Source organism: Oreochromis aureus, linkage group 1, assembly GCF_013358895.1.
Source record: "Oreochromis aureus strain Israel breed Guangdong linkage group 1, ZZ_aureus, whole genome shotgun sequence".
NCBI lineage: Eukaryota > Metazoa > Chordata > Actinopteri > Cichliformes > Cichlidae > Oreochromis > Oreochromis aureus.
In genome coordinates, this window is record NC_052942.1 from 21,622,051 (window position 1) to 21,637,381 (window position 15,331).

General features: G+C 41.6%; 1 protein-coding gene across 1 annotated transcript; it reads left to right on the forward strand.

Annotated features, from left to right (window-relative positions):
- The first annotated feature begins 228 nt into the window (after positions 1–228).
- ipo7 (importin 7) lies at positions 229–14,680 on the forward strand. Its single transcript, XM_031735920.2, has 25 exons — positions 229–429; positions 2,700–2,781; positions 5,126–5,279; positions 5,388–5,546; positions 5,642–5,798; positions 5,913–6,002; positions 6,106–6,200; positions 6,603–6,687; positions 6,801–6,935; positions 7,171–7,270; positions 7,361–7,437; positions 7,562–7,678; positions 8,037–8,126; positions 8,242–8,407; positions 8,499–8,659; positions 9,259–9,387; positions 10,156–10,222; positions 10,336–10,461; positions 10,545–10,642; positions 10,755–10,850; positions 10,973–11,193; positions 12,188–12,396; positions 12,500–12,706; positions 12,804–12,920; positions 13,525–14,680. Exons 1-25 carry the CDS (start codon positions 346–348, stop codon positions 13,620–13,622), a joined length of 3,120 nt encoding a protein of 1,039 aa, XP_031591780.1. The 5' UTR covers positions 229–345; the 3' UTR covers positions 13,623–14,680.
- Positions 14,681–15,331: the final 651 nt, after the last annotated feature.

The following is a 15,331-nucleotide window of genomic DNA, read 5'->3' on the forward strand; positions in this document are numbered from 1 at the left end:
TTATTTATGTAAAGAAATCAAGAAATAAAAGGAAATAAAACTAAAAAAAAATTTTTAAATCGTTGAATAAATGCAGCCAGTAGGTGGGTCAGCTTCCTCATCTTTTTGAATTTCAGTAGATAATATAATATGATACCATGTAGCTGGAAACTACACCTCCCAGAGGTCCACGGGCGCTGCCGGATGTTCGTCTTGCACAAATTTGGCGCTGATCTATCCGGGTACTTCATTCACTGCTTCCTTTCGCGCCGGGTAACCGGAGAGCTGTGCGTCCATGTGCGCAGTGACTGGGAATTGATAGAGCTGTGATATATTAAAATCCGAGCCGTAAACAGAGTTTTCGTGATGGATCCCGAGGCTTTGGTCGAGGCCCTTAGGGGTACGATGGACCCCAATCTGCGTGAGGCCGCGGAGCGACAGCTGAACGAGGTAAAAGTTAAGATGAAGGCAGTTGTGGCGCGGTCTTGGTTGGGTCGGGCCTCGGCCGTTCACAACATCAAGATGGTGCGATCACGCAGGCTGGGCTCTGCTGCCTTTAGTGTGGCAGTTCAGGCGTTCATGTCCCGCTCGGCTAGCAGACTCTGTGATTGTCCAGACTTAAGTTGCTGTTTTTGCGTCACAAAAACGAAGTGATCAGTCCTTTTTGTGATTAAGTGATAACACGCTCGTGTGGCAGTAACCAGCGTCACTGTTAGCCTCATCTTCAGCCAGCTGTGCCGCTAATGCTAAAGAAGCTAACGGTTGTTGCCCTGCCGAAGCGATAAGTGTGAGCTGAGCTCGTATCGTTTCGGTACAATTTCGACTAAATTCAAGGCTGACACGGCGGAAGAACGATTCTAGCGGCTTGTTAGGTGACAAAAGAGGCTGGTCAAATGCAAGGCAAGTGGAAGGCAGGGTATTTAACAGCGGGATACTGGTGTCTAGCTAGGTGGCTAATGTCAGCTAGCTACTTGGCTACTTGTTGGATGAGCTGCTGTAGCTCCGCTACATAGCAGCTGCTCACGTGTCACTGGCAGTCCCTGAACTGTTCACAGTATTTAGCAACGCAATAAAATTTACATAATTGATTATTTTAGTACAGTTTGTCTTAGCTTCCCGTTATAGAATCGTGGGCTTCACATCTACTGCGTGAAATGTGTAGTAAAATAGTTTGTTTTCCGAGGTCCGTGTGAGCTAAAGTTCAGAGTTAGCAACTATCCTGGTCGAGGCAGCATCCGCACTGTGTGAGTGAAAAAATGTCTGGTCACACTAACCATTAGTTTTATTTCTGATATATGGAAATTAATCTGAATAAAACAACTGGATACATTTTTAAGGTAATTCAAGTCGGTTTAAGTTGTGCGCTACTTTCCTGAGAGCGTATTTGGTTTGTTAATGGCGATTAAATGCGGGACAGAGTCTTGCCATCCTGTAAAATTAAATCACCATCCCTGGCACTTCATAGCACAGCTGGTGTACTGGAGTGCTTTAGGTGTATCTAATAAAAGTTATTGCTGCAAAGCGTCTTAATTTCATGTGCCATTGAGGACCTAACTGGTGCTGTATAGTGATGGAGTTGGACACATTTCCAACTCAATAAGCATAACATGGAATAATCATTTTTTTGTTGTTTGGAAGTGCACTAGCTTGCATGGGCGTACCGAATGAAATGGTTGAGTTTGTTTATTATTCAGGCGCTAATGTCTCAGTTATGTATTTTTGGCAATGCTTGGGGCTAAGGTTTTGCTTTACACCCACGTAAGCGTTGTTAGTGTTGCTTCCCTTGAATGGCAGAGCTCGGAGTATTTTCACAAAGCTGGCTGGACCTCTTGGAGTTGTTTTTTTGTTTTTTTTGTTTTTTTCAATAGAAGTCATGTCTTCTGGAGGAGGATGGAGTAAATCTGTGGTTTCTAAATGTGGTTCTTTGCTTAGTCATAAACTCTCACTGCTTTTCATGGAGAATTGTCAGTTGAACAGTGAATGAAGCTTAAGATAAATTAAATTCAGTGACCCTTGAACTGCAGGGCATTAATGTATTTATTAGAGACTGACTATGCTGATGTGTTTTTTAATGGCTTTAGAAGTTATCAGGTACCAGTCTGATATAGTTTCTGTTCTGGTGATGATTATTTTATTACTTAATCATATTTTAGGTTGGACAAATGTCTTGACTGATGCTGTAAAACTGACCTGGACTATGGGATATTTTTTCCTCCTCCTGTAGTAAATTATTTTTAAAAATCCTTCAAAGATCATAATATTGCAGATTTGTAACAATAAGTCATGTGCTTCTGTTTTCAGTTACTCAGCAACAGTGTTGATGTATGAGTATCTGAGTACATAGTGTGTGCTCAAACTGCCAGGTTAGATTTGGACCATTTCAAGTATACTTAAATGCCAGCTCAAAAAGATTCATTAAAACTAACTTGAAGTCCAGCACACATGAAACTATACTAAAAGAGAGATGTTGGGGCGTTGGTTAAACAGGCTACCCGTATGCTGAAGGGCTACTATAGGGGCCTGGGTTTGATTCTCCCCAGGCCATTTCCTCTGTGTCATTCTGCCTGCATGATGGATGTCTCTCTCCTTTCCTGTCAACTCTGCTATCTTGTCTAAAAAAATAATAATAATAAAGGCAAATAATGAATCTTTAAACAAAGAGAGGGGAGATGTTTTGTCTTTATAACCGGCTTACATATATTTGTTTTCAATGCTTACAGGGTCACGCCCGGGTAAATTTTGTGTCCACGCTGCTTCGCGTCACCATGACTGATCAGCTGGACTTGCCTGTCAGGCAAGCAGGTGAGTCAGAACTTTCTCAGCAAACAAATAATTATACAGTCGTAGGATTTAAAAAAAAGAAAAAAAAAGAAAGCCAAACGTTTTTGCATTTGTTAATAATTATTCTTAATTGCAGTTGTTTTCTTTGAAAGAAAAGTGACTCATCATTGGGTTTAATGTTCTGTTCATATGTTTAGTTTGTTTTCTGAGTCAAACTATTTTATGACTTGAAACCAAATTCACATCCACAAATAAAAGATGTGATTACATTTATTTTTCGCATCTGTAAAAATGTCCTCACTTCAATTTCTGTTTATTTCAGCCCTTGAGTTTGTTCAGTGCTCAAGGACTTGGTCAGGAAAATTAATTTAATGTTTTGTTTGGTTTATTTTAAGCTCTTATTGCAGTCCATCAATGTATACCTTAGTGTCCACTGAATCCACCTTGCTACTGTTCGACTTTTTTACCGCTTTTATCCTACACTTTACTCCAAATTTGTCAGACTGCATTAAATAAGAAAACAGATCTATTATCTGCAATCCCAAGTTATAGAGGCTGATTATATAATTTTTTTTTTTTTTTTTAAGGGGGAGTTATTAAGTGATGATCTGTGATTCACACTTGTTTTTGTGAGGCTAAAGTACCACGCTGAAGTGCAGTGCACACGTGGAGTTGGTTAAATATAGCTTCAGTCAAATGCTGCTCTCTGAACATAGAACTTTCCCTCCACTGACACCTTCCTCAAAGTTAAAATCTGGGCCAGAGTTGTTACAGAAAGTGCACACATAGCATCTTAATTATTGTGCGCACACCTCCCAAGAATACATGGCTCTCCCAGCAAATTAAGCTTCTATAGATCTGTCCTCGGGTACTATAAATTACTTTTTTAGCCATAAGGGAAAAAAAATGTCAGACATTATTTTGCGGTCCAGACTGTACAGAAGCTTTGGACTAATATCAACAGTGAAGCTGATTACAAACGAACGTCGTCTTAATTTATTGTTCTGGCATGTAGTCACTTTGGTTGGCCAGATTATTGTTTGCAGCCTGTCTGGTTTGATGCTGGTAGGCTGTCCAACACAACAAAAATGCTTTTTAAATTTTTGAAATATGAGTGGCGCTGCTTTAGTGGTGATTGACAGTTATTAGATAATTTTTTTCCATTAATAGTTTGATCAGATGCATTGATGGCAGCCAGCTGTCTCTGGGCATCATGTTTGAATGTAGATTTACGTTGTATGTGAATACGTGTTGACAGGATGTGCAGCGTGAGTTGTTTCAAGATTTGTTACCAAGTAAATACAGAGGGTGAAAGTATTTTGTGTAAACACATTTTCCTCGTGGTTATAAATTTAATTTATGACACATTCCTAGCGACTTTGTTGTGCAGTGTAGTCATCGGTGAAAGGGGGCGGGGGGCTGTGCTCCATCAGCATTGATGGGGTGGATTATGATTGACTCACAGTTGCTGTAGGCATTTGTGTTGACCTCCCCTCTCTCAGATGCCTTTCCTTGTGAGCTACAAACCTCATAGTGAGGCCCCCACACTGTAGATGTGAACCCAGCTGACACCCTGGTGCTACATTCAAAACTGACCTACAGATGGGGGAATTTATTTCTGCAGCATAGGCTTTATTTGGCGCTCAATTCACATTGCTGTGACGTACGCGGCTATAATGATGATGGGTGCGAGTTTAGGGGTTGCATGAAGTTGGTGGCTTATTTTGATATCCCATCGTAAAGAGAAGTATGATTTTAAATCATGCTTTCCACGTTATTTTTCCTTCTGGTATTTGAGACTGCTCTTTTTTTTTTTTTTTTTTGGTAAAATCTGTTGAAGTCTTAGTTTGTATTTTTCCATTTTATACCCATTTTAAGATGGCAGATATACAGCCTTTTACCTTTTCTGGGGATCATATACCCATGTGTCCGTTTCATAAGTTCACATCGTTCCCCAGAATAAGTCTTTGGAGTGTCTCTCAAACGTTATGGGAGGAATCCTGTCTTCAGTTTAGGAGTTTTTGCTTTCATTGAAGTTAAAGCTATCAGCTGTTGTCTTTTTATAAATCTGTCACACCTCTTTCCTATACAGTGAAGTGCTGTCAACACTCCTTTCAAAGTCCAGTTTCACTACATTTCAAACCAAGATAACAGAAAGAGCCTCAGGGAGCAAAACTTGAAACAGTTTCTTTAAGTCTCCTCTTCATTCTCCACATGGTTTCTGTGCAATCATTCTGTGCTTTCTTTTGGAAACTGCCCAATTATTTGTGCTAAAATGTAATCTTTTTTTGTGATGATTATTATGGTTTGTGTGTGTGTTGCATTTCTGGGCTGTGCTCTAACCTCTGTGTTCCCGTCTGTCCAGGTGTGATTTACCTTAAGAACATGATAACCCAGCACTGGAGCGATGGAGACGGTTCAGGCACAGAGACGCCTGTTAATAACATCCCCGAGGAGGACAGGCAGTTCATTCGAGACAACATAGTGGAGGCCATCATCCACTCCCCCGAGCGCATCAGGTAACCACAAACCCCACTGGATGAGTAGAGCGAGAGAAGGAGCTGAGGAGAGTTTGTCACTCTTGCATTATGTTACCCAATCTGAAAGTCGTCTGTTGAACTTGTCAGGGTCCAGCTGACAACATGTATTCACCACATGATCAAGCATGACTACCCCGGCAAGTGGACGACCATCGTGGACAAGATTGGCTTCTACCTGCAGTCAGACAACAGTGCAGGGTGGCTGGGCATCTTGCTTTGCCTTTACCAGCTTGTCAAAAACTACGAGTAAGTCAGACTTTTCTGAGTTGACCTTTACATTGTCTTGAGACCCACACGCTGTGGATCTAACATTGAGCTTGTGGGCCTTGTGTATGAAACAGATACAAGAAACCAGAAGAGCGTCAGCCACTGGTGGCCGCCATGCACATCTTCATGCCCATGCTGAAAGAACGCTTCATCCAGCTGCTCCCTGACCACTCTACTGACTCTGTCCTCATACAGAAACAGATCTTTAAAATCCTCTATGCCCTCTTCCAGGTATTCTTTGGTTTGTTCAGTAAAATCATTGTTTATTTTTAATTCTCCTTCTTTGACACACATCTTAATATCTAGTGACACTGGAGTAAATAACTGGCTTGTCTCCTTCCACAGTACAACCTTCCTCTGGAGCTCATCAACAGACAGAACCTGACAGAGTGGATGGAAATCCTGAAAACGGTTGTAGACAGAGATGTGCCTCCGGTAAGTAGGAAAAAAACAAAAAAAGATTTCCAGTTTCCACAAGGTGTTCACATTTACCTGCTCCACATGCTGACTGTGATACTGGTTCCTGTCTGTGCTGCAGGAGACAATGCAGATCGATGAAGATGAGCGGCCTGAGCTTCCATGGTGGAAGTGTAAGAAGTGGGCCCTCCACATCTTGGCTCGGCTCTTTGAGAGGTAAAAATCCAATAATTGTTCCCTTAACTTGTTCGGTAAATCATAGGAGCAAGTTTAACACACAGACTGCATGTTTAAAAAACAAAAAAAAACAAAATAGATGCACCCACTGTGTTTGGACTCAGCATTTTTGAAGCAACATTGATGAACTACACTCAGATTAGTATAAGTTAATCCTACCAGACAGCATTCACCAGAGCTGTTGCTACATCAAATCTTCCTCACCCTTCACTTTAAGCATTACAGTGACACCCCCCCCAAAAACAAAAAACCTTCTCACCTCCAGTTAGTATGAGGAAAGAAACTAACCAGTGTTTTTTTTAACCAGGCTGTAAATGTGCTATTTAATGCTGTTTTAGTACTTCAGCCCTAAAGATTGCCACATACATACTGTGTTTGCAGGTATGGAAGCCCAGGAAACACAACCAAAGAGTACGCAGAGTTTGCTGAACTTTTCCTAAAGGAATATGCAGTCGGTGCACAGCAGGTAAGAACTTAGGAAGATTAAACAGCAGCAGCAGCTCACCTTTTAAATTGAACTTTGTTTTTTGGAGTGAAACCCACAAATGTAAAGAGTTTCTTTGCACACTTTGCCTCTAGGTGCTGCTGAAAGTCTTATACCAATACAAGGAAAAGCAATATGTGGCTCCCAGAGTACTCCAACAGACGCTCAACTATATCAACCAGGGGATAGCGCACGCTCTGACGTGGAAAAACCTCAAACAACACATCCAGGTAAAAATTCAAAATGCTTAAATGTGCTAGATATTTCACAAATGTGTCTAAGACTGTTAGTGGTTTATGAAACACTTTGAAAAAGAGCAGTGAATGAACCTTGATAACTGCAGTTTAAAATGCATCTTTGCATTTGTAATGATTGCAATGTGAACTCTGATGTACCGTTTTTGTCCAAGAACAAACCTGACATCTGTGCTGATGCTCCCTGACCATTGTGACTTTGATCTTTCAGGGCATCATTCAGGACGTGGTTTTCCCCCTCATGTGTTACACAGATAGCGATGAGGAGCTCTGGCAGGAGGATCCATACGAGTACATCCGGATGAAGTTTGGTAAGCTGAGATGGTCAATGTCTGAAATCCAAAAGAGTTCGTGCATGAGTGATGACTAACAATTGCTCCAATCTGTGCTGTCTTTGTCAGATGTTTTCGAGGATTTTATCTCTCCAACAACTGCAGCCCAGACGCTTCTCTTCACTGCCTGCAACAAGAGGAAAGAGGTGAGGCCATTTTTCTTAGTTGTATTAAAAATTTGTACCCTAAGGGGGAGGGAAAAAAAGAACTATCCCTATAATCTGTATTTGAAGTCCAGAAAATAATAAAATGTTCTTCTTACTCGTTTAGGTGCTGCAAAAGACTATGGGCTTCTGTTACCAGATTCTCACAGACCCCACCTCTGACCCCAGGAAAAAAGACGGCGCCCTTCACATGATAGGCTCTCTGGCTGAAATCCTGCTCAAGGTAAACGTCTCTCTGCTGGCCCGTTTTCTCCACTTATCTGACGAATTCCTGTTTTCTAGGCACAAACTAAAAGACCTTTAGTTCCACTTTCACTCATGTTTTTACCATGACTGCCTTCCTGAGTGTTCAGTTGCAGATATTGCACTGATGGTGAAAACTGCTCTTTACTCGGTTGTGCTTTATTGCAGTCCATTTTAATACTTTCCTAGCTGTGGGCAAAATATCAGCGCTGAAGCTGTGTAATTATCAATCACCCGAATTCAGCCTGAGCATCCTCTTTCTGCAAACCACTGCAAGTGTAAACTGTTTTGATTGCCTCATGAAACTGACTTTTTTTTTTCTTCCTCCTTTTATGCAGAAAAAGGTATACAAAGACCAGATGGAGTTCATGCTGCAGAATCACGTCTTCCCCCTGTTCCGCAGTGAACTGGGATACATGAGAGCCAGAGTAAGTGATCACATAATCCACATAATCACCAGTCGTCAGACTTGTGTGATAATAGCACGGAATAACTTTACGTAGGATGTGTTTAATCAGTGGGTCCTGCCGCCTTTTCCCATAGGCTTGCTGGGTGCTGCATTACTTCTGTGAGGTGAAGTTCAAAAATGACCAGAATCTGCAGACGGCCCTCGAGCTGACCCGCAACTGTCTAATCAATGACAATGAGATGCCAGTTAAGGTGGAGGCCGCTATCGCCCTGCAGGTTCTCATTAGCAATCAGGAGAAGGGTGAGATAATATATTCATGGAGCCTGATGTTATACTAAAACACTAAAGTTCAGTTCCCATCTAACAACATTTTTCCTTGTGTCATTTTTAGCCAAAGAATACATCACCCCCTTCATTCGGCCAGTGATGCAGGCGCTGCTGCACATCGTCAGAGAGACGGAGAATGACGACCTCACTAATGTCATACAGAAGATGATCTGCGAATACAGTGAGGAGGTCACCCCAATTGCAGTGGAGATGACACAGCATTTGGTAAGTGCAGCCATGATGGAGGCTACATTGTCATGGCATAATCTCACAAAGATGCCACATAAAACTGCTCCTATAGAGCGATAAATGAGGAGAGCTGTCATCCCTTAAGGGAAACAATGTTGTATTAATTAAAAAAAAAAAAAAAAAAAAAAAATTTAAATTGAAGATTCTGTCATGAAAAACTTGCGATTAAAGTAACAGTGGCCTGATTTTTAATAAATATATAATATCCCTGGGGAGGGAAGAATCCAGAATCAGTATCAGGGATAAGTGTCTTGTCAAGTTTCTGACTTTTCTTCTCTTTAGCTTCTTTATTTTCCATCTCATGCACTGATGATTGATGCTGAATGTTTGCAAAGTGACTGCGGTTCCTCTCTGTGCTGCTTTTAAGAGAAAGCTACAACAAAATCTTCTTTTTTTTTTTTTTCTTTTTTTTTCCCTCTTTCCTTTTTTTGTTGCTTTTCCCTTTTCAGAAGTGATTAATATGAAGGCTCCAATCTCCTGCCTGATGATTCATATGTTGCTATGAGGTTCACTAGAAAGTGCTCGGCTCATCATAGACACAGTCGTAATGCTCTCTCCTGTTTGCTCTCTGGCAGGCCATGACGTTCAACCAGGTGATTCAGACGGGCCCTGACGAGGAGGGAGGGGATGACAAGGCTGTGACCGCCATGGGCATCCTCAACACCATCGACACACTGCTGAGTGTGGTGGAGGACCACAAAGAGGTTAGCATCATAGCCACCGTAGCCGCTGCCCACATGTACACCCCTCCCGGCTGATCGCTCATCTCGGTGCCACTTCCTCTGTGGAAGCGGCTCTGGTCTGCTGCTGCAGCGTTCCTGCCAACACACTCGAGCCACCCACCAACTCCTGGGAACACGCTCTGTTCTCACCATGTTCAAAATGACTCAGAGGCTGAGGCAGACGCTAGAAATAGAGCCGGGGCACGCTGCCACCATGTCTGCTGAAACACAGGACTACTGCTGCTCAGTCAATAAGCACTCTGGGTTTTTTAAATTGCGTAATGGTTCTGTAATTCAGGATTGTCAACATGCATTGCTTTGCTGCACCGAAGTGGTATCATTTTATTTGACCTGTGGATTTGGAAAATGGAAATGTAACCAATTCAATGGATGTAGGTGCATTAGAGGACATAGAGGACATAACGGCACAGATGGTATTGACTCAGATAAGTGTTGTCCCAGGTTAAAGTTAGTACAGTTGGAGAGTTCTAGTCCAAAGTTTCCAAGTGGATCTGGAAATTGTGCTTCCAATTCAAATTTCCACGTATAACAAAGTTTGGATCCGAAAGACTGTTTTCTTTGATCCTGTTGTTTTCTATTAAACCCTTTTTACTTACTACTCGTGCTAAATTAAGAGCCTTATATGAAGCAAAAGCAATATAGTTTTGATCTCAACAGCTGCATTTTCTTCAGTGAACCAGAAAGTGAAAGTGAATTCTGAATTTTCTTTGATGTTTTGTGGTGTTTCAGATCACCCAGCAGCTCGAGGGCATCTGTCTGCAGGTCATTGGCACTGTGCTGCAGCAGCATGTACTGGGTGAGACCGATTCTTCCGGTGTTTCCACATTCCTCCCGCATGCTGGTCTTAAACTCTTTGTGGTAAACGGATCGTGTTTACCTCCAGTGACGCACTTTCGGTTTCCCCCCCAGAATTCTATGAGGAGATCCTGTCCTTGGCCCACAGCCTCACCTGCCAGCAGGTGTCGCCGCAGATGTGGCAGCTCCTTCCACTTGTGTATGAAGTCTTCCAGCAGGATGGGTTTGACTACTTCACAGGTACTTTGATTTTTCAATTAAATTTTCACACCCTGTGTAATTTTGTCTGTCTGTTCAGCTGAGTGAATAACTGTCTCTTTCAGATATGATGCCTCTCCTTCACAACTATGTCACAGTTGATACGGACACCCTCCTCTCTGACACTAAATACCTGGAGATAATCTATAGCATGTGTAAGAAGGTAAGGTGCTGCAGTTGATTCTACATAATGTGAGATGGCCTGTTTTTATTCTGGCTAAATTAGTTGCTGAGTATGATTTTTGGTGGTTAAACCATCCTGTGTGTTCACACAGATCCTGACGGGCGATCCAGGTGAGGACCCAGAGTGCCACGCAGCCAAGCTCCTAGAAGTGATCATTCTGCAGTGCAAAGGCCGCGGCATTGATCAGGTCAGTGTTGAATAAAGATCGCATTTACGCTTCAGAATAACGAGCTGTTATTCAGTTCCTGCTTGGGATTTTTTTTTTGTAGTAGTAGTATTTTTTTTTAAAACCTCATCCTGCACTTGAAGGTTGTGCCTTTGTTTGTGACGACTGCACTGGAGCGTTTGACGCGGGAGGTGAAGACCAGCGAGCTGAGGACTATGTGCCTCCAGGTGGCCATCGCTGCACTGTACTACAGCCCTCCTCTGCTCCTCAACACTCTGGAGAATCTCCGCTTTCCCAACAACACAGAACCAATCACAAACCACTTCATAAGCCAGTGGCTGAAAGACGTTGACTGCTTCCTTGGGTAAGACTGATGTTTTTAATACTGCGAATCGCAGCTTAGGTGTGCGCCAGTTAGCAATTGAAGATGCAAAAAACACATTTGCTTTTATTTCCCCAGCTGACATTGAATAGTAATCACTGTTAATCAGCACGAATGACTGCTTGTAAATTTAAAGCAGGCTGTTAGGGCCGTTTCTAACAAAGCCCTGCACCTTTGTTTTCTTTATAGCTGCATATGTTTATTACTCTCTAATTATCCATTTAGCTTTTCACTGATCTTGTAAAAGAACTTTTTAATAGTATAGGTATTTTGGATTAATAAGCTGTATTTCTCACTGTGAAGAAGAGACTGGGAATGAATCACGGTGTTGTCTACACGCAGCATCAGGCTCTGTCTATGACGCTGTTCGCTGTGTTAGTTCTTCTTATTTTGCTGCATTTTCCCCTCCTCATACTGAGTTGAGATCACATTAATGGAGCTGGGTACTGAAACTGCAATAAAAGCCTCCCAACAAGGGAAGGGGGAGAGATTTTCAGTTGTTTGTGGAGAATTTCAAAACGTCGACAAACAAAGAACTGTTCCAGACGCCTGAGCCTTTGGGTCTAGCCTTGTTCCTGTGGTTCACTAATGCTGGTGCTCAGCAAGTGTAGAACAACATGGCAGTTAATGTAGCGGCCTGTTGTCACATCTGACCGATGGCTCTTGTTTTTTTAGAAATATCGGGTCGGTGCAGCTGCTATGTGACTGGAGCGATACACAGATGAGACACTGAAGAAAAGGAGGGATAGTCACTTTTTGGAAAAATGTCTTTTCCAGAATGAACTGATTATTTTTATTTTAGCAGATTTAAAGGTTACCTTGAAATCACTATTAACGGTCTACCTGCTGGCAGTGAAAATATAGTATAAAATTAAAGTGACTGGCCCAAGCGTCTTATCTCTCAGTATTTTTTGTGTTCATCCTTGATGAATCTCAGAAGATTCTGCACCTTTTAATGCTTTTACTCGTCTCTCAGCCTTCATGACAGGAAGATGTGCATTCTGGGACTATGTGCTCTCATGGATCTCGAGCACAGGCCTCAGGCCATCAACCAGGTGGCCAGCCAGCTTCTTCCAGCAGCCATCTTGCTTTTCAGTGGCCTCAAGAGGGCGTACGCTTGTCGAGCAGAGCATGAGAACGATGAAGATGATGACGAGGAGGATGGGGAAGAAGAGGATGATAATGGTAAGATGAAGATTTTTATTTATTTATTTTTAATGTGTCTAAGCGTTCAGCGTTAATCAGGGAGGTAATGTCTAAATGTGTCACCTTACCTCTGCAATTATAGCGGAGCTGGGCAGCGACGAGGATGACATTGACGAGGAGGGTCAGGAATACTTGGAGATGCTGGCAAAGCATGCAGGAGAGGACGGAGACGACGAGGACTGGGAGGAGGATGATGCAGAGGAGACGGCACTCGAGGGCTACACTACAGCCGTAGATGACGAAGATAACTTGGTGGATGAATATCAGATCTTCAAAGTCATTCTACAGAGTAAGACCACAAGCTGCCGATGGCCTAAAAACAAACCACTATATGTATTTGTATTTTTTTTGACATCACTAATTGATGTCACCTTGATGTGGTGCAGATCTCCAGACCCGTGACCCAGCATGGTACCAGGCGCTAACGCAATCTCTCGACGAGGAACAGGGCAAACAGCTTCAGGACATCGCCACACTTGCAGATCAGAGACGGGCAGCACATGGTGAGGCCCGGCTAAGACTACCCAAGTTTTCCAATTTAAATCTTGCAGTGCTCTAAAGTCTGAAAATAAAGTGTTTTTGTATGTGCTGCTTTTTCTTTTTCATTGTTGTTGATGCAGTTGTACCTGTAATAAAAACTACTGTAGCATTCACTGCCTCCATCTAATTGCATTTCAGACTAACATACTGAAATAAGCCATTATTGGCTCAGAAACGCATGGTATAATAAAAATCTGACGTTTGCCACACGAAAGAAAACATGTCTAAAATCCCTCTTTGGTAATAAATGTCAGTCCTTCTTGCCATTGCAGCTTCTGATAATAGACCACAGTGATGGCCAAGCCGTTTTTTCCAGACTGTTCTTTGGTTAGACCAACTTTTCCTTCTTCATGGGGGCCTAGTAGGAATGCATAAACAAACAAATAAATACTGCCCGCGCCCAGTGGGAGTAAATAAAGTTACCTGTCATGGTAAAAAGATACAGATTTTACTCCTTGGTTGTTTTAGGTGAGCTGCATAGCTGGACAGCAGTAAATCTTGAGAAAACAACTGTTTTCTCCTGTTTTTATTTTATTTTTTTTAAAAAAATTGCCTCTCTTATTACAGAATCCAAGATGATCGAGAAACACGGCGGATACAAGTTCACAGCGCCAGTGGTGCCATCTACTTTCAACTTTGGAGGCACTGCTCCAGGAATGAATTGAGTCATCTGTTCTACTTTTTATTACTCCGTGACTGATTGTAGTGAAGTGAAAAAAGAAGAAAAAAAAAAAAAAGCTTGTGTTGTTCCCTTAAGTAGTGGTTCCAGAACTGGTTCTTCTCAGTCATTCTTCAATCTGTCAAATGGGGGAAATTGCACCAAAATGCAACCAGTGGCTGGGAGGAAAACGAACCAAGAACTTGAGCACGATGCAGGAGATGATGATGATGATGATGAAGAAGCTCTGAACAGCGCTGTCTTCTGGAGCCCAGCGTGGAGGGGATACCATGACAGCAACTCTTTTTGGCTTTGTGTTGTTTTTTTTTTTTGTTTGTTTGTTTTTTTCTCACTTACACAAAATTTGGGGGATTAACTGTTAGAATTGATAATGGGACTAAATATTTCATTATCACTGTCATGGCCATTTGGCCTAATAAGATTATACCTCTGGTAGTGGTGAAATCAACGTTATTTTCAGCATAAACAAAACTCATGTTTATGTACATACAAGCCAAGGTTATTGTTTATTTTTCAAGTAGCCTTGAAAAAAAACAACCAGAGGCATTTGTAAGGTATCAACAGCTGTATTCATATGTAGCATATTGGATAATTCATAGCACTATGTGATGCCTGATCTCTGTAAATTAATAATACTAGCACTTTCATATTGTTCAGGTCTCCTAGCCCTCTGTATCAGACTGCAAATTTTTTTTAAATTGAAAACTATTTAAAATGAAAACAGCTGTAACTTTGTTACTTTGCAAGTGATTTCTGTAATGGCAGGTTGTGATAATCTGGTTACAGAGGGGATCAGTGGGCGACTTCAGGAAAAGAGAATGCTTTTGGTGTTCACTATTGGCTGCAGGACAAGTGTTTGTGAGCACTGACAGTGCAGTTGGATACATCTTTGAAGCATGTACAATTGGACTTATCGTGAAGGTCTCAAGCTTTTGGTTGGTGTATGGATGAACCATCTATATATACAACAACATATTAAAAAAAACAAAAAAGATAAGGGAATTCATGATGACGAGTGTTTCCTTATCCAGGCTTGTGTCTTTACCTGCTTTATAAATGTGTTTTATGATGAATGAGTAAATAACTTTTTTCCTCAGATGACTACCCATCAAAAAGCAGCGCTCTCAGGTGATCACAGATCAGAATTCATTTTTTTAGTATTAAGTATATGTGCACGATGCTCTGGCAACCACTCAAACAAGGTTATCCTAGGTAACTCAAATGTGAAAACCCCCCAAAACATTTAACTAAAACAAAAATAAAAACTATAGTTTAGGGGAAAAATGAACTGAAATGGTTTTGTGACCTTGGAAACATATAATAAAAATGTAAACGCCAATGTTTTTAGCTTTAGTAATTGTTAATGTGGTAAAAATGTTACTTGAGCTCGGTCTTTATTGAGATTCTGGATGTCTACAGGACTGTGAATCAGCTTCCTTTAAGAAGTTTTGTTTTTTTATTATAATACCTGATTTTCCTAAATCTTACCTCTGACATATACCTTCAGTACAATGAAGCAAATCAGAAAGTGGGTTATTTGATAAGGTTCGTCAGATGCAGTCCAACAGCACCAACTTGGACCAGAGGTGTATTAAGGCGTATTAAGTACAATTACTTGAGTACATTTTGATTCATTTCTGATTTTCTCCACTAAATCCTGGAGGGCGGCATTGTACTCCAGTAACTGTTTCAAGC

What these genes read in the sequence shown, in the direction of transcription:
- ipo7 (XM_031735920.2), top strand. Translation starts at nt 346, where the DNA reads ATGGATCCCGAGGCTTTGGTCGAGGCCCTTAGGGGTACGATGGACCCC. An exon ending in CTTGCCTGTCAGGCAAGCAG is followed by an intron (nt 2,782 to 5,125) that starts GTGAGTCAGAAC and finishes CCGTCTGTCCAG; the next exon opens with GTGTGATTTACCTTAAGAAC. An exon ending in TGGTGGAGGACCACAAAGAG is followed by an intron (nt 9,388 to 10,155) that starts GTTAGCATCATA and finishes GTGGTGTTTCAG; the next exon opens with ATCACCCAGCAGCTCGAGGG.